Source organism: Anas acuta, chromosome 2, assembly GCF_963932015.1.
Source record: "Anas acuta chromosome 2, bAnaAcu1.1, whole genome shotgun sequence".
Taxonomy (NCBI): Eukaryota; Metazoa; Chordata; class Aves; order Anseriformes; family Anatidae; genus Anas; species Anas acuta.
Genome location: NC_088980.1, coordinates 62,028,560 through 62,051,714, shown reverse-complemented (window position 1 = coordinate 62,051,714; position 23,155 = coordinate 62,028,560). Strand labels below are relative to the sequence as shown.

At 41.5% G+C, this 23,155-nt stretch overlaps 1 protein-coding gene across 8 annotated transcripts in view; it reads right to left on the bottom strand.

Annotated features, from left to right (window-relative positions):
• Window positions 1–23,155, bottom strand: part of BMPER (BMP binding endothelial regulator) — a 167,097-nt gene that overhangs the window by 101,421 nt on the left and 42,521 nt on the right. For all 8 annotated transcript variants that reach the window (XM_068670405.1, XM_068670407.1, XM_068670404.1 and 5 more), the window contains 3 exons: window positions 18,537–18,619; window positions 16,940–17,030; window positions 16,027–16,109 (listed from right to left, as the gene is read on the bottom strand). In XM_068670405.1, coding sequence (XP_068526506.1) covers window positions 16,027–16,109; window positions 16,940–17,030; window positions 18,537–18,619 — 257 coding nt within the window. The remainder of the gene's footprint in view (window positions 1–16,026; window positions 16,110–16,939; window positions 17,031–18,536; window positions 18,620–23,155) is intronic.

Here is a 23,155-nt window from a genome sequence, read left to right as displayed (position 1 = left end):
GGTGGCTACCTTCTTCTGAGGGATTTGGTATATCTTTCTACTAGGAAGAAAATTAACTCTGTCCTAACTGAAACCAGGACATAGGAAAAGAAAGGAGAGGGAAAGAAAACAGAGGAAAAAGGGAATAAAAATTCTCCATTTGCAAGTTCATGAAACATTTTTATAGCTATGCAGTTACGTTTATTGTGAAATAATGAATTTTCCTGTATTTTTTACTTTAAATATATCTATGCTTTTATCTATTTTCTGATATAATTATTATATTCTCTCTCTTTTCATGACAGTAAAAATGCATTTTTATTATCACCCACAATTTGTGGTATTGACAATGCAGCCAGTTAAAGACACACTAAGAGTTACTCTTGAAAAGTTGGAGTGGCTCCTGGGATATAATATTATAGCATTTCTTTTTTGTCAAGTGAACAGTGGTATATTTGAAAGTAGCTGAGGCATCTGCTGGAACAGAACTAGAAAACCGAGGGATGTCTTAAAAGTAGGAAAATTCTATTACAAACAACGATACACAAAAATACAGACTTTGGAATGGAACAACCTTTCATGATTCATACAAACTTCACACCAAGACATTTTGGATGACCCCATTTTCCATCCTAGTTGCCTTAACAGACAGCTGAGGCTCCTCTTTACCTATTGCACCATATAGCCAAGCACGTGCCTGCTTGAATGTGGAAACTATGAATGTCCTATCAAGGGCATCCACGATCAAAAAAAAAAAAAAAAAAAAAAGTTGGGAATTAAACTGGGCAGTTTAAATAGATGTAATTGAATAATTGAAAAGGTTACTTAAAGAAACTAAGGGATAGATGCATGAGTGATCATATTATACTATGAAATTAATCAGAACTACAGAATAATTCAGGTGGAAAGGAGCCATGGGGAGTCTCATCTGACCTCCTGCTCAAAGCTTGGACAGATGTGCTCAGGGCTATATCCAGACTGGTCTGAAAAACCTTCAAGGATGGAGTCTGAACAACATCCTGGGCACCTGCACCCATGCAGGACTATTTGCAGGGGGAAAAGGTTTTTCACTAAATCCAGTCCAAATCTCCAGTGTTTCAAATTACATTCATTGTCTCTCACCCTCCCACCAGGCACTGCTATGAAGAGCTTAGCCCTGCCTTTTCAGTAACCTCCTTACAGATGTTGGGAGGGGCACTGCCAGGCCCTTCCTGAAGCCATATCTTCCCCTGGGTGAGCCATCCCTGTCCCTCAGCCTCTACTTATGGGACAGGATCTCCAGTCCCAGCCACCTTGGGGCCTCCCTTGAACTCCCTCCAGATATCCTTCATGTATCGGAGGACCCAAACTGAATGCAATAGGCACATACGGGCTAAAGAGTGATGAGTAGAGAGGGATGCTCCCTTCCACTGACCTACAGGCCATGTTTGTACCCATAGGGGCTGGATGTCACTGGCCTCCATCACTGCCAGGACACGCTGGCTGGGGGCTCATGCTCAGCTCCTTGCCCACTACACTCCCAGACCTTTTCCTTCAGACATGAGGAAAATAAAATGGAAATTTTGGATAGACATAGATTCTGTCTCCTTCTAAACTGTCTTAGCACTTTGCACAAGACTTCTTAAGTATTTAATTCAGGGGGTGGAACTTCCTGTTAGTTAAATTAAAAGAATATGGGGACTGGTTGTCTGTGGGCCCTGCTCCTCTGTAGATCTAAAAGAGGAAGGCCTAATGCTGGCCTGCTACCTAAGAACCCATGGTCTGTTCACAAGGGTGGCAAGAAGCAAAAGGCTCTAGTCCTTTTCTCCCTTCCTTCTTTTCCTAGCCTCACAAAAGAACAACTGTTACAAAAATTAACACTCATTATAGCTTGAATTTGTCCCCACCTGCTGCGTTCAGTGGCCATTTGAAAGCTGACCAGCTCATGTACACAGAACTGTGGCTACCTACCAACCACCACCTCTAAATTTAGGAACTCTGCGCAGTACCCCAGTCATCCTGTGCAGCGACAAGTTCACTTCACTGTGTAGGCAATCTTGCAAGCCAAGCTAGCCAAAAAGATGGTCAGACAAGGATGAGCTACTCTTCAGGAGAGAGGCCACACCCCATTAGCTGTTCCAGGCTAGGTTCAGCTAGCTGCTGCAGCTGCTTGGGGATTTGCAGGGAGATTTCAGAGCTCTTTCCATATTGTAAGCTAATGACTGGTGATTTAATTTATCTTCATTTTGATAATAAATAACAACTTGAACTTGCAACTGACTGGAATTCAACTCAATACTGCATTTTCAAACTCCCCAGTGAAGCACAACTGTTTAGATTTTCTTCCTTTGTATTCTCCTTTCATTTTAATTAAGCTGAATCCCAAAAGTCATATACATGTATTAACGCCTGTCATCCCAGTACTGTATTTTTTTTTAAAACTATCTATATGTGAAAGTTTATTTCAAAAACTGCACCGTCACCAAAAACCAAATCCAACAGTTTTACCCTGCTAACCTCTGAGTTTCATTACAAGAGAAATGATTTCTGGGAGAGGCGAAAGCAAAGAATAGGAGAACTATTAAAAAACATTACTCAAACATCTGGGTACAAATGCATACACAGTAACATCATCAGCTAGGAAGTTAGCTCGAACACAAAAACACCAAGTACTTTCAAGTTCCAGGGAATATATTTAAATTGGATTTTCACCCTAAGCAGAAATTGAGTTGATGAAATCTCCAAATATGGTTCTCATTAAAAGTTCGTTATCATGATTAATTGTTCAGTTAGTCATAACAGGCTATTTCTCCACTTAGCAGTTTCTACTTGGGGACAGTCAAGCTTCTTAATAGTCCTTCACAGTGCCTGTCTGCTGGTACAGTCAACTGCATGCGCTCCTTTTGTATTGCCCAGAATTACATTTCACTTCTTGTAGCCCTGTTTTCTGTTGGAAAGAGGAAAAAAAAAAATACTATTTCTGACAGACTTGATAAAATATAAGAATAAAAACCTCCACTACGCAGTATCTTAGGTCTGCTACACGTGGACCTTTTTTGGGGGGAGTGAGGGTGGAGGGGAGGGGGGTATTTTCATTACTCTTGCTTAGCTAAGTATTTGTATTTAGAAGTGTAATTTTGAAAGGTTCCACCAAAGTCAGTGGGGTTATTTAATGGCTGCTTTCCTTCCTGATACTCTGCCTAATTTTGGTCTTGGATTGCACATGCATCTTGATGTGACAGATTTCCTTTTACACCTGCTTAGTACTGAGCACACTGAGACACTGCTGACACAACCTTGCTAAACCTAGAGATCAAGAAAGTCAGTTATTTTAACAATGCAGTCTGCATTGGAGAAAAAAAAAAAAAAAAGAAAAAAAAAAAAAAAAGCTCTGACTGCATTTTCAATTTATGGGCCTTTCTGGCCTTTTTTAAACAAGAACACTTTTTTAAACAAGAACATGCAATGACAACTGCATTCTCACAGCATTTTTAAGCTGACTACTCAAAAAAAAGGCTGTGACGCCAGACCCAGACCAGAGCATCATCCCGGCAAGCTGCTACAACTTCCAGCTCCTTTTTCCTCCGTTTTGCACCTGGGGGGCCTCAGCTCCATCCTTGCAGCCCCCGGGCGGGCTCCCCGCCGCCGCCGCCAGGTGGCGATGGGCAACAGCGCGCAGTGCCCGCGCCCGACCGCGCCACCCCGCGGCGGGGAGGGGGCGCGCACCCAGCCGCGGGGATGAGGACACAATGGGGACGGGGACGCAATAGGGACACGCGCGGGCACGGCAGCACCCCAGCGGACGCGGATATAGCACACAAAACAGATGCGCTCGTGCATGAACGTACACACGCCACTTTTTATGTTTCACTGGGGGGTGTTCCATTATATAAAACAAAAAGAAAAGACAATACCTCTTCCTCTCCCCCAAAATTATATTACTTCAATCCATCTAGGCTAAATTTTCCATTCAGCCTCCAAGCTGTTATGCGCAATGTTTCTGTAAAGTTTGCCAGTATTTGCTCTAGAGCAACAAAAACAATAAGTTATGAATGCAAGACAGTCTATCCCTGAATTAACACCACTGAAGTGAACCTAATTAAACCAGGAAATCACATGATCTGAGGGATTACATGGAAAATGGCTTTCTTTTTCAAAGTTTAGAGATTTTTTCAAAATTCAGAGATAGCACAGAGCAAACTCTGAAGGCTCCTGTTTTGACAGCGGGCTGCTGTTTTGACAGTGTTCTAGCAATAGGTGATAAAATTTTGCAGTGGACACAATTAGTTTCTCATTTTTATACCATCCAACCCGCACCCAGATTCCAGTTTTATGAACAATATTATCTCAATTTTATCACAGAAAACCACACTGATTTTAACCTTTTAAGTTCAGCTTATTTAATTCAAGTAAGGGAGGAGACACTGAGTCTAAGTGAAGTTACGTTTAAAAGGGATAGAACAAACTTCTTCCCCAGGGCCAGGGATTCAAAGCCAATGTTGGGAAGACTTCCTAACTCCAGTAAAAGTGGTGTTATCCAGCACGGTTTTATCTGAGGCCATTTATGTTTTGGATCTGAAAGCTAAAACTAAGATTCACGATGATAAACTACAGGATTTCCATCCTGTTTTTTTCTTAACTGAAGTTTTGAAGCCCTGAATCCTCAAACATTTTCATTTCTGTCAACAGACTAGAAAGAAATACTGCTTGCTAATATTTCATAGGGCTGACATCCTCATCCTGCAGCTCTGGCTGTTGAAGACACGTTGTCACACTCCTACACATTTTCAACATTTTGCTTCTGATTTATTAAACCAGTAATTTTGCAAGCATTTATAGAAGGCTAAATTTTATCCAAATTACTGTTTAACATTTGGGCAAGCACAGTTTAACACAGTCAAATTTATGCACTACCCAGAGATCGTGTGCTTAAATCATATTTAATAAATGTTAAATTCATATTTATTTCATAGTTGAACCACAGATATGCTTTTTGGCATTCTAGATATGAATATTTCAGGCTATTCTGACTGAGCATGTGTGGTATGTTACATTTTGTTTTAGCTTTCCTTCTGTGGGCAAGTGTCGTCCTTAGGAGAAAGTGTTCCATCTGATAAAAGTTACTATGAATTTCAAATGAGTTTCTAGAATTATTTTTGTGATACTGAGTTAAAGCTGCTATTTTCAGTATTACTGGTTTACTTCACCAGCAAAAGCACAAATGCCATGTAAATCCTGTACACCAGAAATTACAATTTCACTTGTTGCCTTTGCTTTCATCTGCTCATTTCCAGGACACATGCTTACTTTCCCACTTTAATAAGCATAAGCATTTGGAAAAAGAGCTCAAAATTGCAGGAGAGATGAAGGAATGTGTGGGGAGCTGGAAATGGCAGACTTATCTCAGTACTATCTGGATACCCCTGGGTTTTCGTGGGCAAGCTGGCACCTTGCCTTGTTACAGGCAGCTTCAGTGTCCTGCTGAGTTTGAGCCATACTTCAAGCACCGTGTGCTTTATGCATTGTTTTACAAGTACTTCATTATTATGGAAAAAAATAAAAAATGTATGCTTGTTAAGCATGACTTGGCTCCCCTCTGCTAAACCTTGTCACTTCTTGAGAAGGGAACATCTTCCCTGTTTGAAACCCTTTGCCCTACATGAAAAATCATGCAGGAATCAAAAAAAATAATCAGCATATACAGGGCTTCTGTCTAAAGTCTTAGCAGCTCTAGCAGGTAACAAGAAAGAAATGTCCAAGTCTAGCATGAAACGTTTGCCATCTTCTCTTTCAAAAAGTTTGAAGAAAGACTGATATAAAGGGTTTCCCAGAACATGACAGCAATGAGAGGCAGCCTGATAAGATACTTAGAAACGCAGGCACACATTACAAAAAATACAGAATGTGCTTTTGGTCACTACACGTGTTAATTGTATCCTTATATTAGCCTCTTGCTAGATTCAGAGTAATACTGGGGGGGGCTGAATAACAGCAAACATGCTACTCAGGTCTATGATATTTTTGTTGTTGTGGATGTACAAACATGTTTGTCCTCCATCCCTTCCCTTTGCCCACAAGTTATGCAGTAACTTACTCTTCATTTTATATAATTGCTTGCTATTATCTCTGCTGCACTGAATACTCATAAAGTGAGAATGTGTGCTCTGAACAGTATAAACACTTGAGCTTCAAGAGATGCCCATTTGAACACGGCATAAAAACCTGCAGCCAGTACTTCAGGAGGTAGAGCTATTACTGCTGACCACAATGAATGTAACAACACCAAGGGGAAAGAAAATGCCTGCCTGGCTTGGTTTCCACCAGGTGTCAACTTTTATGGTTCCTATTCCCATTTAGCTACTTTATAAAGTGCTTGCTGTGTAAGAATCATGTTCACAGTCAAAAAGACAAAGTCACAGTGGCAGACACTCTGCAATTACTACTGATAAGAGATTTTACCCGTGCATGTCAACTACAAAGCATGGTGTACAAAAAAAAGAGGTAGTAGACCCAGGATTTTCCCTCCCTGCATGGACCTAGACATGTACATACCCATGCTTCTTTGAGCGTAGTGCTAAAAAACCTAGATGGGGGAGGAATGCTAATTGCAGCAACCTTGGGGAATTAAAAAACTGACCTCAAAAGACAGAGAGCAGCATGGCAGTTCAGCTAGCTGCTGAGAGCAAATAGTGTATCGGGAACTGAGATTGCTGGGAAGAATTGTTGTTCAGATTCATCCAAAAGAAGAAAAGTTATGCTGCAACTAGGAGAGGAGGCAGAGAACAGACTGAGCACTGAAAAGCACAAAGTCCTTAGGCTTCTTGGTATTAGGCTAAGGCCAGCTCTACCTTCCCTCCCACCCCCTACCACCCCGCCCCATAAAGATATTATTGGCAAGGGCACATTAGCTTCTGTCCTACTCACAAAAACTCCTGGTGCTGTGTTCTGGAGAAAAGAAGTGGAAAGAAACCACACACAGCACGCAAGCTACTCAGTTCTTTTGGGCTCAGATACCTCAAACATCAGATCTGAATTTTCTGGAAATCCAGATTGTGCACTTTCAATTGCGTTGGCTCTGACAACCAAGTAGGGACAATAAAGAAATTTTCATTTCAATGATTTTAACACAAAATATTGAATAATGGCACTAAATACCCATATAAAGAAGAAGAAAAAAAAAAAAAAAAAAGACTGCTTTCTGTGGAAAATGTCACTGCTTCATTTCAAAGCTTCTGGCAGCGAGCTGAATTTTTTATTTTTTTTTTTCCACTGAAGCTTGGGACTCTCAAATTTATGATGTTCTAGTCACATTTGGGACTGAAGTTTATGTATCATGGGAGTGGGGCTTCCTGGAAAAAAGTTAGACATCCAGGCAACTTCTATCACCAGCATTAGAAAACATTTTTAACATCCCACTTTTAGTATTTAAGCACCTACAATGGAAGCTGGGGGCTCAAGTCCTGCTGTGACTCCAACGCTAAATTGCCCGCAAGGATTTCTGCATCTTTCCTTCAGATTGAGCGCCAAAGATGTTATGTTAGTTTGGCTCCTAGTCAAATTTTATTTGTGACAGGTTAAAGGCAGAATAAGTAAATCACTGTCATATCTCAAAGCATTTTTTTCTTTTTTGTTTCCTATACCTATTTTGATACTCACTGAATTATTCTCCCTATCCTGCTTCGCAGCATAAGAGGGTAGGCTGTAGAAAAAAAGGTTTCAGACTGTCACAATCTTGAAAATCAAATTTGTTAGGTACCATTTTTCTCCCTTCTACTATCCAATGCATTTGGATCTTGTCATTAAATGGGAAAATAAAATTGCATGTTCATTAATACTTTAAAAGTTGATGTAGTCCAAGGAACTTTGACTAGTGTTTCTATATGACTAGTTCATTGTAAGAAATGGTAAATCATAGTATATCCAAGCTGGAGAACAGTTGTATCAGGCAGGATTGGAAACTTGCTCCCCTAGCAACATTCAATGCTTCCAGGGCAGAAAACAAAAAACCTGTTGCAGGACTTAGTGGAGAGAGCAAGGAGAATGTAGGCAGACTGATAACAAGGCAAGACGGAGTTTGGCAATCTTGTTAGAGCTCAATAGCAAATCAAACTTAATGATCCCAAGCTTCATTTTATGTCTTCTACAACAGGCATTAAATATGAGCATAATCAATGGCTACAGCACAATTAAGTAAATAAATATGGTTCCCAAAGTCATGCAGATGTCATATTTATGGGGGGTAGGGAGGGATATGAAGCCCCACATATATCAATGTATTGTCTCAAATCTTAATTGATTTATTTCCCTCTTAAAAACTTGCAAAAGAAAACAAGAAGGTGTTACATAGTTAAAGTCTCTTGTGCAAATTCATTTAGCAGTATTGCACATACTAAAATAACTTGCCTCAGGACACAGAGGGATGCGTGCAAGTTTAAAAGCATTAGTTATTGTTAGCCAATAGCAACCTCCAAACCTCTGACATCCACTTTTTTTTTTTTCTTTTTTAACTGAAAGGATGACAAACATGCAAGCCAGGACCTCTTGTTCTTCTCAGCCTTTCCTTCATTGTAACACCAGCCAGAAGGGTCCTGGACTCTTCATAAAATGTTTGGCAAACAAAGGCCTTGCTAATTGACGAGCTATTGCTTTTACTGCTTCCTACCACAACTTGTGGGAATCTTTTAGACCCAAATCAATTTTGCACACAAGCATTCCCATGAGATGCCACACGCATACTCCATTTGAAGCCACTTACAAGAAGTACCACAGTGGGCTCACATAAAACCTTTGTGAAACCTTCTGAAACCACATGCAACCCTTTCATCCCCTGCTGGCCAGAAGTTTTTTTTTGTTTGTCTGTTTGCTTACTTTAACCAGGTTCTTTGTTTTCTGCCATCTTACTGCTGTTTTCCCTAAATGATAGTTTCTTGCCTTTGCAAGGAGTGAGTTATAGCAGAGATGTTTGCAGACTTCATTGCAGCTCACTGGCCATAAAAAATAGTCCCCTCATCAGAGGTTGCCTGTTAACAGCTCTCCGTTATTGTTAAAGCTCTGTGTACTTAATTCTTCTTTGTCAATAAGAACAATCAATCTCAGCCTGTTAATTAGGAAAAGTTTAAGACAAGGAACAGACACCTGACAGCATAAGCTCTGTTCCTCTGCTCCGAAGAACTACAGCAACCTGCACTCAAGCCATAAGCTTTTATTATTAGAAGCGGTCAACTTATTATTTTTTTTTTCTTTATATGCTTTAGGAATGCAATGTGCACCCTGCTCTATGTGTTCAGTTCATTTAAATAAGAAATTCTGTCCCCTTTTCTCTGTACTGCAAGAGTGATCGTTTATGCAATGCACAGTCATGAGGAGATGTCAACCAGCACTTACTTAGGCCTTTCAGGTACCCAGGAAGTTTTAAATCTTTCTTGTCTTGTAGTATCACTAAATTCATTAGTCATCACAATACCATCTTGGATCATTAAAATGCAAAGACAGTCTTTGTCTAAACAAGACAAGCCTGACAAAGGTAGAGCTTCTTCCTCCAATTCCTCAGCCTTTCCACCCTCCAACAGGAAAAATTCCCCTTAGAAATCTGCCAAATAACCCTTTTATCTTTCTTTACATTGCAAGTCCAAACTCTTCTCTTGGGGACACAAATCATGTCCTTAGGACATAAAACATAATGGACACTGATCTTTTACTGGTGTCCATAGATAGCATCTCAGAAATAATAACCAGGTAGTGCTACCTATGTCAAAAAAATTGAGAAAAAAGGAGAACAGCTAGAAGCAAAGCCAGAGGACCCTGAAGCTTTCTGAAATATGAGAGGTACTTTTGAACTGATTTCTGAAGGGCAGGAAGGATAAGCAGAGGGTTTTGAAGAAGAAAGGGATATGAGAAAGATGCCATATGTTCTGGGCCCATGATCCATAAAACGTCACCTGGATCTTTAGGAAGCTGCACAGTACTCTTGCTCTCCTAGAAATGTGCCTGGACTAGGCACAGACTCTCACAGTTCAGAAAGACTGCTTCAATCCACACCAAATTAAAAAGGCTTCTGTACAGGAACAGACTGAGCTGGGAACACACATGGACCAGGTAAGCTAGAAAGCTCTGCGGGTGGGAGACACGTAGGATGACATTCAAGTGTCTGCAGAGGAAGGAAATTAGACCTTGCCACAAGGATACAAAGTGCTTATGAATGCAACTCATTTACACTGAATAATTACACTGAACTATGTACACTTGCTTTGTGTACTTGTAGTTCAGAAAAAAATTATTAATTTTATTTTTATCTTTACTTCATTACTGTTACTTGAGAGAAAAATGATTGGGAGAAATCAAAAGAAGATTTAAAATGGCTATGCAGATAACTGGGAAAAGATATTCATAGCATTTTCCAACCACTATTTAAAGAAAATGTCCAAACCATGTTTTGGACTTTGATCTTTCCAAAATTAATTGTATTTAATATTTCAGACATGGCATGTGTAGTGTGCAGTCCCCAGTGAAGAAGGTACACTTTTCTAAGTCTGAAGAAAATCAGATAAAGAAAAAATAGGACACTGTCTTTGTGTCTGTGCCACGTTATTTTTCTTGCTGAAGTTCAACACATAACCAAGTCCCTAATGTTCTACACCTACCTGCACAGCCATATGTCCTCACCTACCTAGAAGACTGTGTTTTTATTTGGCTAGAAAACCAAACCAAATCTTCTGGACTTGCAAAAAAAATCTGGAGAAAAACGTACAGCGGTGGAGAGAATGAAGTCTCAGAGAAACAGTGAGGACCTCTCTATATCCCATTTCTGAATGCTTACTGCTCTCCGCTTTCATCCACCTGTAAGCCAACCACTTCTTTTTACATCATTAACTTTGAGCAAGCGAGCCCTACTCTTACCAAAAGACTCTTTGCTTTTCCATTCCTACTAAGACTGTCTCCATTTCTTAGCCCTCAAAGTGAGGGCAGACAGCACCTGCGGTAATTTGGAGCTCCATCAAAGCACATCAAGTACATGGAAATTTAAGACGACAGGCGTTTGGCACTGCAGCAAGGATGGAAGTTAGGATCTAATTTTTACCAGCCTTTGCAGGGGGTACATGTAATTATGCACTCCCCATGTTTAATGATGAGTTTCCCAATAGACCAGAGTACCCACAGCTATTGAACATCCCCTGCAATCTGTTGTTGTGAGAACATTCTTCAGCAGCTCCCAATGTCTGGTAGAGTCAAGCTTATAACACAGTATCAGGATGTTCCATCACCCAGCTGACTGCAGGGGCGGAATCCATCCCTGTTATCTTCAGCCATCTCGGCGACCATGTGAGCTGTGCAGGCTCCCCCTATAGTTAGTGGAGAAAGATACCATCTGCAAGGGTAATCTATCCTAACTCTCTCTCTCTCTCTCCCCCCATTAACTGAAGAGGAGCTCAGAGAAGAGGAGGCTGAGGGGAGACCTCATCGCAGTCTACAACTTCCTCGTAAGGGGGTGTCGAGAGGCAGGAGACCTTTTCTCCATTAACACCAGTGACAGGACCCGCGGGAACAGGGTTAAGCTGAGGCAGGGGAAATTTAGGCTTGACATCAGGAGGGGGTTCTTCACAGAGAGGGTGGTTGCACAGTGGAACAGGCTCCCCAGGGAAGTGGTCACTGCACCGAGCCTGTCTGAATTTAAGAAGAGATTGGACTGTGCACTTAGTCACATGGTCTGAACTTTTGGGTAGACCTGTGCGGTGTCAAGAGTTGGACTTGATGATCCTTAAGAGTCCCTTCCAACTCAGGATATTCTATGATTCTATGATATTACTTCTAAAAGGCTGGAGCTAGACAAGATGAATTCCACCCTCAGTGTCCAAAATACTAGCATATGTAGTTTCTCATTACTTATTGCCATTGCAACGTCTGTTACTCATTGATTTAGGAACAGATTTTCTCAGTGTGATTTCCTTTTCTTTGTGCAAAACTTTCATTATGCAGTTTTTGCACCCTAACACTCAGGAACATAAATGACAAGACATTTCCTGCACAGACCCACACATACACCTGCAAACCAGGAGTGGTGTGCGCATTGAGTCCCTCTGTGCAGGAGTGGAAAGGCCCCCAGTGTATGCACGAACAGGGAGCTGAGACTGCTTTTAAATTCCATTATTCAAATCCTTGTGCTCTGTTTTCATCCCTTTAGGTTTCACTTAGTTTGCACCATTTTGGAAAAGCAGTTATGAGGACAGCCCCACAACATGCCTCCCCACTGGACAGATGGATAGCACAACCCACCCCATTTCCAAGCCTGTTGGTAACACTTGCATCCCTCGGCCATCCAAGCAATGCCATACTCTAGCTCCCAATTGTTCCCCAAATGGGACAGCCTGCTGCTCACAGCTGGGAGTTTTGGGGAAGACCAGTCCTCAGTGGAGGCACCTCCAAAGCACAGCATGCTCTCAGCGTGGTGGTCCTTCATACCCCTGCATGCCTTGCATGCCAAAACATGCAGCACCCATGGTCTGGGTAACAGTGGCGTGAGAATGCACCCACAGTCAAAGAGGGCTAGTTATGAGCTTGGATACTACCATTTAAAGATAAGCTTCTCCACGGTTACCACTGTCATGGCAAGGTCACTTTCCTGCCAAGCCTCCTCTCCTCCCTCCCTCTCTGGCTCTCTCTCCTGCCCTTCTGTTATTTTTATTATTTTTTTTTTTCCTTTTTCAAACATGCTACATCAAAAGAGAAAATGAAAACATTTAAGATAATCACAGTCTGACTATTTTAATGCAGGCTGTAGGAAAGGCAACAGTAAGCCAAGCACTCTCACTGTGCAAGCAGAAACACACTCTTGAGCTCATAAAAGTAGTATCTGAGAAATAACACTTGATTAAAGCAGCCAGTCCTTTGCTTAAGTAGGTGCTTATGGTAGGGAAAATATCCAAGCTCTCTCTAGACCACTCCGCCGCCCTATCAAGAAAAGCAGGACCAGGCTAGACAGATGAATTATTGTGAGGCAGCTGGGTTTCAGCAGACGTGAGAGGAGATCCCTATTATCCTGTCCACCTTTCCTACACAAATGCATCTCCCCAGAGAAACTGAGTCATTAAAGGCCGGCTCATTCACTCCTGACAGGCATAATGCATTGAGTGAGAGGTGATACATTTTCATTTTTGGCAAGAAATCTCAGTCACCCTAAGGAGTAGGTCATTCAGGAAAGTGGTAATGGAATACGGAGCCTTTCATCCCCATGTCGCCCCTGCGAGGGCAGCCTGACTTGGTAGCAACCCAGAAGTTATTAGCTAATGGATTGTTTCAGTGACCTATGTGAAATGAGCCTGGTAGGTTTGGTCTGGCTTTCAGTAGACAATAACTAGGATCACAAGTGGTGGTAAGCAGCAACCACACTAACAAGTTGATGGCATGGTGGGCGAAGATTGAACAAACTGCCCGTCAGCCTGCCATCACTTCCTTTATGGCCGCGGGCCTCCATGCACACAGGGCACCTCAAGGCTTGACATCCCTGCTTTGTCCTGATGTGCACTAACAATACACATTAAAACAACAAAAAGACATCTTAATGGCATTTCGAATTCCCTGGGAGCTCAATAGCATCTAGTAGGCACCACTTTGAGCTGAAAATACCACAGACTTGAACAACCAAAGAGCTTTCTGAAGCTGGGCCCTGCAGTCCTGTCTTTCTGGCACATGCAGAGTGTTGAGTGCATCATTTTGTAACTGTAAAATTCCTTTTTGTAACTAATTACTCATTGTAATTAATTTAGTAAGTGTGGGACAGCCCTACATCTCTCTGGGAAAACAAACCACAGCTTTCCCTCTTTCCTTTCTTCCTGTCCAATGCTGCCTGCAGTCCACAAGGACAGTGATGGCCTATGGGGCCATTTTTTTCCCCGCTTTTTTTCCAGAAGAAAAATCCAGAATTCACAATAAAGTGAGAGTATTTTGCACCACCACCACCCCTGAAATACCTTGGTAATGATTTGTGTCACTACCTCCCTTACATTTCCACAAGATACTAAGTAGTTACAACCTCAAATCCCAGAAATCTAACCTGGGGTGAGAAACTGCCTTTAATCTATTAAAGCCAGCACAAGTTACTGCATATCACAAACAAGCCTGTTCCCATCATATAACAGGACTACATTGGTATCTGCATATCCACCAACTGCTTAGATAAGAGAGTGACTGGAAAACCATTCCCAAAATGCAAAAGCAGGCAGCAAACAGCTATCACAGCCCTAAGAATGCCCGCTACTTGCTTCCAATTTAAATTGTGTAGCAATTAACATAGGCCCAAATTCTGAACGAAATGGTCAAGAGGTAGTAGAAAAAGGAATTGCAGAGAAAGGGGAGTCAGGTATGGCAGACACACAGAAGACACTGTTTCTTTTGCTCTCTGTAAGATTCAGCCTTAAAGGTAAATGTTTTATATAGATGTCATTAACATCCAGAACTGTCACACCACCTTTCTCAGAAGGGATCATTAAGACTCTTGCTTGAGGCTTTAAACCTCTTACTATCAGTAGCTGATGCGTTTCCTTCTCTGATGTCCATGGGACTGGTTACCGTCAAGGAAGGGCCCTCAGGTCTGACCCTATATGTCTACATTTATTTATCTTTTCTCCCCCCAGATATACCACACTCCCACTATGCTCTTCCAGGCACAGCTGCTTTTGCTATTTAGGGAACAAAGGAAAGTTGATCAAGAAGATACTGGCATGCCAACAACTGGGCAATAGACACTATCTGTCTAGTATTCAGGAAAGAGCAATGCGCAGCCTCACAGGACCCCAGCATGCCTCCACAGACTTCTTAACCATTCAGATCTGCCTTCCCCTCAGGAGCATCACCAGGGAGAGCTTCAGTGTAAAGGTGCTGCTTTGCCGCTACAGCTGAAAGGTGAGGGAGACCCAGCTAGCATGCAGACAGACATGCTCCTCTGCTTGGGACAGCAGACATTTGGCAGAGCAGGAGCCAGGGGCATATATCACCATGACAAGTGTGACAGCATGCTTTCATTAATACAGGATGAAACTTTAAAGAAAAAAAAAAAAGAAAAGAAAACACACAACCTGAGTTGCCTAATTCTCCACAGAAGCAGTGATGATTTTGTGTAAATTAATTTTTTCAGATTTGCAGGACATTTTTTCCCTTAAAACAGTTCAAGTTCTCTGCAGCTTCATTAAATAAGTGTGTAAGTACATATTCATTTTTGAATTCTATCCTTACCAGCCTTTTTATTTTTTTTAATATATATATTTTATTTTAATGATACAAGAGAGCTGTGCCTGGTACTGATAAAACTCTGTGGCATTCCACTGGAATGTAAAGTTCCCAGTCCGGCATTTTCTGCTGATAGCCAGCCCATCGATTGCAACAAAAGCAGTGATTTGAGCTTTGCATTTATTGGTCTCAGGGATCACACCAGTGAAGTCAAAGTTACCTGCCCCAGCTCATACAGCATTACCTTTTAACTTAATGGAAGTGAAAGAGAAGCCTGTGCTCGTTACCCAAAGGATGCAATTATTACTTCCTCTCTATATTGTTGTTAGTCAAGGATGAAATCCAGGATATGACCTTTTCATTAAGCATCAAGCCAAAATCCACATGGGACAGCCTAGGGAGGCTATCCTCATCTTTTCACTCAGTACTTCAGAGCAAAGACTCTTGCTGTGGAAATAAATCCTTTCAAAAGAACAGTTTAAGGAAACATCTAGTAAACGTTGATCAATAGATGGAAACCAAAAAGCGTTTTGTTCCCTGCAAGATCCTGTCACAAAAAAAGCATCACTAATTTACCACATCAACTTGCTCTCAAATACCATGCCCTGTCTGCACACAGTATGCGGTCGCAAAATAAAAAAAAAAAAAAAGATAAATGCAAATATGAAAATATGAGATACACAATATATTACTGCAGAAATAAATCTTCAATAGAAAGCTTAAATGCAAGAGGAGAGAAGAACACATAGTAGCATTGAATTCCTTATATTTTTTGTTTTGTTATGACAATAATAATGTGCCTTTTGAAGTTCATACAGGGAGATAAAATGCCAAAAGGCAAATACTTACAATACAAGAGCATTTGGTGCATTTATTTCCTTCAGGCCTAAATTCTTCTCCTTCATTGTAGTGTCTCCCTTCAAATATACAACCTGGAAAACAAAAAAAAGCATTTGAGTAAGTTTAGCTCAGGATAGCACACTGCCTTTTTACTGTTGCACACCCTTCCACAAGACAATATATGAAAAGTAAAGCATACATCCTCTCTGACACAAATCACTTCAGAAGCCTTTACAAAGGCCTTGAGAACCCTAAAATACCTTTTTGGGAAAGACAGCACCCTTCCAAAAAAGACGAATTTGGATGAATTTGTACCAATGAAGCCAAGGCTTCATTCAGGTCTTCCATTGAAAGCAGCTTTGAAATGCTTTTCTAAGGTATTTGCTTTTTCTTTCTTACTCCTTTTTACTCCCTGAATTTATATTAGATGTTGGCAGAACTGATAACAAATCAAAATGCAGTAAATCCATTTTACCACAACAGGAGCAGTGACTGCCTAAGAAAAAACTGTTAAAACCAAGTTAGTAATAAAACCAGGTTAATTTGCCACTGTGCTTTGCAAAGGCAACCCACTCACACTTTCCTTCAAAAAAACTATCTTCTCTTTTAGGGTTACTCTTATACTTCCCCTACTAACAAAACCCCAGTTATCAGCCAGGGAAAACCAGCTGACTGACCCTCTGAAAAAATGATGTAAATACATGTGGCCATTGTCACAGGCAGTCAATTTCGCAGGCTGTATATCCTCTACTAAAAATATTAAGCATGTTCTTGTGTCATTTATCACATTGTGTTCAAGCAGGCTGCATTATGGTAACTGGTCAAATATAACAGAGGAGTTCGATAAATATCCCAGGTAATAAAGGTTATCATTACAAATACAGTTGCACACGTGAAACAGCATCTCCTAATGAAGTCTCACCTGGACACATAGGACAACACATCCCCGCCACTTTGGATGGGTTTTTACAATGAACAACGCACTGTACCTCTGACTGTATTATCACTCCCTCCTGCAAAAGAGCAGATTGGACATTGTTATTGTTGTGGATGCTTTAAGAAGCAAAACTCCACAATTATTAGTTCTATAATTACAACATGGCAGATGCCATGGAGAGCTGGATTTCAAAGCCTCTTTTCTTTGTGTACCTGCTGCCTGGTATCAGGATTCAGGTTAATTCACAGCCAGAAGACCCACTTGAGTCTCCCTGACTCCAGACACAGGATTTACCTTAAATTGCATCAGGTAAGAAAGCAAGCACCTTCTTAGGAGAAGGAATCCTGCTTTATCAGACATCCTCAGCAATCTGCCATGCAGCTTTGGTGGAAACAGACCAGACACAAGGCATCCTCCCCCTCTCCCCTTGGAAGAAAAAAGACCTAGAAAGCAGATAAAAGCATCTTGTTCTGTAGAGGGGAGACGCTTATCTTTGATGCTTCTCCTGATAAGTATTAGTAAATTAACATTTCCTGTACTTCTTGTTTAAGGAGTCAAAGTCCTCCTGAACAAACCTAGGTGTGAGGATCTGTGCACAAAAGGTTGCTCTGTTTTTTTGCTGCTTGCAGCTTTGCAATTGGAGGCAAGGGAAACCTGATTTTTTAAGAGTATGGGTCTAGGGTAAACAGGATTACCCAGATGTGCATTTAGACACAGAAACAAGCAATAAGGAATTGCTAATTTCATGTAGCTAGTAGCAGTCAGTACCTAAATTCAAACTTTGAGTACCTTCTCATTTAGTGCAAGGAGACAGAATGCTTCTTCTCAGTGTATCCACTTTTAAAAGCATGTGTGGTTTCGTAGAGTAGAAGTATCACAGAAAAAAATCTTGAAACTATTTTATCCTATTTGTGAAAGCTCTTCAAACTCATTCATCTCTCCTGTTTCTAATGGTTGTAATTCTTAGTAGCTGCCTGAGTGCTATTACTAAAAATGGATCAAGTTATCAGCAGAAATCGCAGCTTTACTCACAGACAGAAACTAAAATTACTTAATTACTTGTTTTGTGCCTGGAAAAGGGCAATCTTGCAAACGTTATGGTTACAGATAGACAAGCTACCAAAAATTTCACTGTGTTAGCAGTGCAGAAGCCCAAGAAAAGAAAAGATTTAGCTATGGGTTTCTCTTAAAGAACATTCCAGCTAAAACCCATGGACACATACACACAAAAACATCCAATTATTAAAATAATAATAATCTGTATCTCAGAAAAGGCTTACCATGCTGAAAAGGGAGGAATTATTTCAAGATCGAAACAGCAGGGAATGTCACTGCTTTGTACCACTCTTTCAGCATTGTTAGGCTATCAGAGTGCTCCGGTCATGTACGACCTACCTTCCTGAAGGTCTGCTTGTAGCAGGCCACATACACACATGAATGGATTTAAGCTGCTTTAAATGCAAAGCCCCTATTGTGCTCTGGTTATAAAATAGTTCTGGTTATTTGGATTGGATGAAAAAGGCTCAGAGTTCTATGGGAAAAGCTCACAACTCAATTACTGTGGTGCTCACAACATCCTTACCTGGCACTGGTATGTAATACAGGGATTGTTAGGGAGGTGCCATTTCATAGAGCTGTTGTATGTCTTCCCTCCAAAACTGCAATCTAGAGAAAGAGACAAAAGCACATTAACCCAGCTGAATGCAGTGATCCCCTGGATGGCTGTTGATAAGGATCACAGAGCAGCATCTGAAATGTGTCCTATTCTCTCCCTGGGGTTACCAGAAGAGGCAGAGCAGAGAGCCGGTCTGACAAGCACAATCGTGCCCTGAAAGAGCTGGTGGCAGCCCCCTGAACATCTGCTCCAGGTGCACAACTGGCCAGGCTGCTTACAAATTATGACCATTCAAAACAAACCAAAATCAGCAACAATTTGCATAAAAATGTGTCAGTGGCAATTCAACAGTCTGTTCAGGGACTGTTCAGCTACCCCTGCAGTGGAGGAGGGAGAGGGAGGAGAAAGGGTGAGAGAAGATCCAGGAGTGCCCATCAAAAAAAAAAAAAAAAAAAGGCAAAAACAGTAAAGGTTTATTAAGTGAATCACAGAATCACAGAATTTCTAGGTTGGAAGAGACCTCAAGATCATCGAGTCCAACCTCTGACCTAACACTAACAGTCCTCCACTAAACCATATCCCTAAGCTCTACATCTAAACGTCTTTTAAAGACTTCCAGGGATGGTGACTCCACCACTTCCCTGGGCAGCCTGTTCCAATGTCTAACAACCCTTTCGGTAAAGAAGTTCTTCCTAACATCCAACCTAAAACTCCCCTGGCGCAACTTAAGCCCATTCCCCCTCCTCCTGTCACCAGGCACGTGGGAGAACAGGCAAACCCCCACCTCAGTACAGCCTCCTTTAAGGTATCTGTAGAGAGCGATAAGGTCGCCCCTGAGCCTCCTCTTCTCCAGGCTGAACAAGCCCAGCTCCCTCAGCCGCTCCTCATAGGACTTGTTCTCCAGGCCCCTCACCAGCTTCGTCGCCCTTCTCTGGACCCGCTCAAGCACCTCGATGTCCTTCTTGTAGCGAGGGGCCCAAAACTGAACACAGTACTCGAGGTGCGGCCTCACCAGAGCCGAGTACAGGGGGACGATCACCTCCCTAGCCCTGCTGGCCACACTGCTTCTTATACAAGCCAGGATGCCTTTGGCCTTCTTGGCCACCTGAGCACACTGCTGGCTCATATTCAGCCGACTATCAACCAATACTCCCAGGTCCTTCTCTGCCTGGCAGCTTTCCAACCACTCATCTCCTAGCCTGTAGCTCTGCTTGGGGTTGCTGTGCCCCAGGTGCAGGACCCGGCACTTGGCCTTGTTGAACTTCATGCAGTTGACCTCAGCCCATCGGTGTAGCCTATCCAGATCCTCCTGCAGAGCCTTCCTACCCTCAAGCAGATCGACACACGCACCTAGCTTGGTGTTATCTGCAAACTTACTGAGGGTGCACTCAGTGCCCTCATCCAGATCATTGATGAAGATGTTAAAGAGGACCGGCCCCAGCACTGAGCCCTGGGGAACACCACTAGTGACTGGCCTCCAATTGGACTTGACTCAATTCACCACGACTCTTTGGGCCCGGCTATCCAGCCAGTTTCTAACCCAACGAAGCATGCGCCAGTCCAAGCCAAGAGCAGCCAGTTTCTTGAGGAGAATGCTGTGGGAGACGGTGTCAAAAGCCTTGCTGAAGTCAAGGTAGACCACATCCACAGCCTTTCCCTCATCCACCCAGCGCATCACTTTGTCATAGAAGGAGATCAGGTTCGTCAAGCAGGACCTGCTTTCATAAACCCATGCTGACTGGACCTGATCACCTGCCTGCCCTGCAAGTGCTGCGTGATGACTCTCAAGATAATCTGCTCCATGAGCTTCCCTGGCACTGAGGTCAAAAATAAAGTATTCATTAAGAAAGCTTGTTTAATAATGCAAAATTGTTCCAATTAAAACTTAATTTTTTGGAAAGACAAAGTGTTTCTGAACAAAAAATTTTAAAAGCAATATATACCCCACTTTCTGCAGGAAAAATGCCTGTTTTTCTTTTAACGCTACAAGTTGTTTTTTTTTTTCCTAGTTTATTTTATTCAAAATGGGCCTGTTCAAAAAGCCCATTAAACCAACAGGAGTTCTGCCAGATACTTTGAAACACAGACATATACACAGAGTCTTCAAACACAAAAATAAGATCAGTCAAATGATGCCATGGAGACATAAACCTACCTATAACTTAGCAGCTACTCTAACAGCTATTGTCTGATGCGCAGGGTGCCCTGTCCTGAACTGCTTTGGACTACATTTTGCACCCCTCTGAAAATAAAGACAAGTTATCAGTCCTACACCACTGAATCTTCAAACCCAGCATGCAAGCAAGCTTCAGACTGCTGAGGAACTTCAAATACAAACAAAATCATTTTTTATTTAAACCAAAATTTAAAGAGAACCTGGTATATGAAGATTATTTACAAGTTTGTTTACTGCCTACAGTTAAGACCTTAAACAAAAGGAGGCTTGTACTTCAGTATTTGCAGCATTCAGAAGTTTTTCTGTGCTAAGGACACGAGAGTTTTGCAGGTGCTATAGCAATTTCACTTACCTAAGCTGAATTAAAAGATTTGATCAGGAGCTGCAGGAGCTGATTGTGGCAACTGAATCTTTGATAAATATTGAAATATAGATCTGAATCTCACTTTTTTTTTTAAAGTAGAAAATCCTCCATGAAGTAATTTTGAATAATAAAAAGTGTTCAGATTCTCAGTATATTAATTACACTCTTTGTCAGCTCTTACACATGCAAGTCAAAATGCCAAAAGAGGAATTGGAAGCCCTATGCTCTTCTTAAGCATTTTAAAATCCCATTATGAAAAATATTGATTCTGTACTGATTTTGTCATAGTCTCACTTCCTTCCCATTGCAAAACCTGACAAAAAACAATATCCGTTCAAAGCATTTTAGCAACCTCAATTTGCAAAAGAAAAAAAAAAAAAAGAGTGATACAGAGGTTCAGGTCCCAGTCCAAGACAGAATTTACACACATACTTGTCCTCCAAGTACTCAAAATGGAACAAGCTGTGTATTGAACATCCATGAGCATGTTTTACCATGTAGGTCTGGAGTCTTCAACACAATGCAGGGCCACAGCCCAGGTTGGAAACTATTTTTGACTGCAAAATACCTTTCATATTTGCTCACCACTTATGTTCTTTCACATAAAGTGTTTTCTCTGTAAGGAAGTTAATGACCCTGGGCTAATATGTATGTACAGATGTGCATATTAAACTGAAATCCTCAGTTCAAGGATTAGTCTGGCTGAGAAAGTACGAAGGTGGTGTGTCCATGCAGTCTCACAGCTTTCACTTGAAGTGCATGCCCGAGCTATGCTACAAAATCCTCTGCCTTGCAGCACCAGCCGATGTCTCTGAGGAAAGCAACAAGGGGAGCCAAGTTCCACCTGCTCACCAGCCTTTCATGATAAAATGTGTTGCCAGCACTGGTGGATGGCACAACAGATGCAGGGAGATCTTGTAGGCAGGGAGAGCTTGCAGGCAGCAAAAATGAAATTTGGAAAAGGAAACCGGGATCAAAAAGTCTTCATAGATCTAGGGATACTAAGACTGCTCCTGAGCTTTGGCACGGGCACATAGGTTGAGTAAGGGAGCCAGAGCAGCCCGATGCAAACACCAAAGCTATATCCACCACCCATTCTTCAAAATGGAATGGAAACAAAACCCACATACCAGTTAGTTCTTGTGATCCTCACTTTCAACGTACAAAACTCTCAGCAGATACTTGCAAACATCTACCTGGTCTTTTCTAACCCACCTAATTATAGCATGGAAGTCTATGAGCCTCACCCAAATTCAGCTGAGTGAAACACTCCTGCCACAACATGCCAGCTTAGTTAAGCCATCCTAGCTCAGCCATGGTTAAAGGTCCACCACCATGCTTGGCTTGTAAAGTAGCACTCATTACGTGATTCACATCCAAAGACCTAAGCAAAGGCTCTGATGCCTGTTTCTACAAGAGTATGTCTGAACACACTTAAAGTTCCTAAAAGCCATTTTAATTCCCTTTGGAAATATTATTACATTAACTTACTGTCTCCATCTACCATCTGAAGGGGAGAGCAGGGGAAAATAATAAATCAAGAAAGAACAGAGTCTAGCACAATCATTTAAATGCCTAGCACTTAGTTCAGTCTGAACACTTACATAAAAACATTTAAGTGAAAGGCTAGATGGAAGGTTTTCAAGAAGGGAACTCCAAAAGCCAACATGAATAGGTAATTTTGATCTCATGACACATACACAGTCAGGAAAACCTTTAGGATTCTACACAAGGAACAAAGTTAAATATTGCTGGTCCATATCAATTCTAATGGAGTTAATGTGATTCATATCAGTCAAAGAGCGTGTCCTTAATTTTTAGTCTTTCAAACTTCTTTATTTTAGAAAAAGTGGTGTTTTATTAATGTAAAATATTAACTTTCAGTTAGTTGTAGGTTTTGTTCCTATTACCAACTTCAACCCAAATAGTTCAGATAAGTCCTGGATAAACATGCAACCTGAAAGTTGCTTATCTGAATCAAACCAAACCACCAAATACTTTGAAGTTGGTCAATTGTTGTATATGAAAGTGCAAATTGCTAATTAC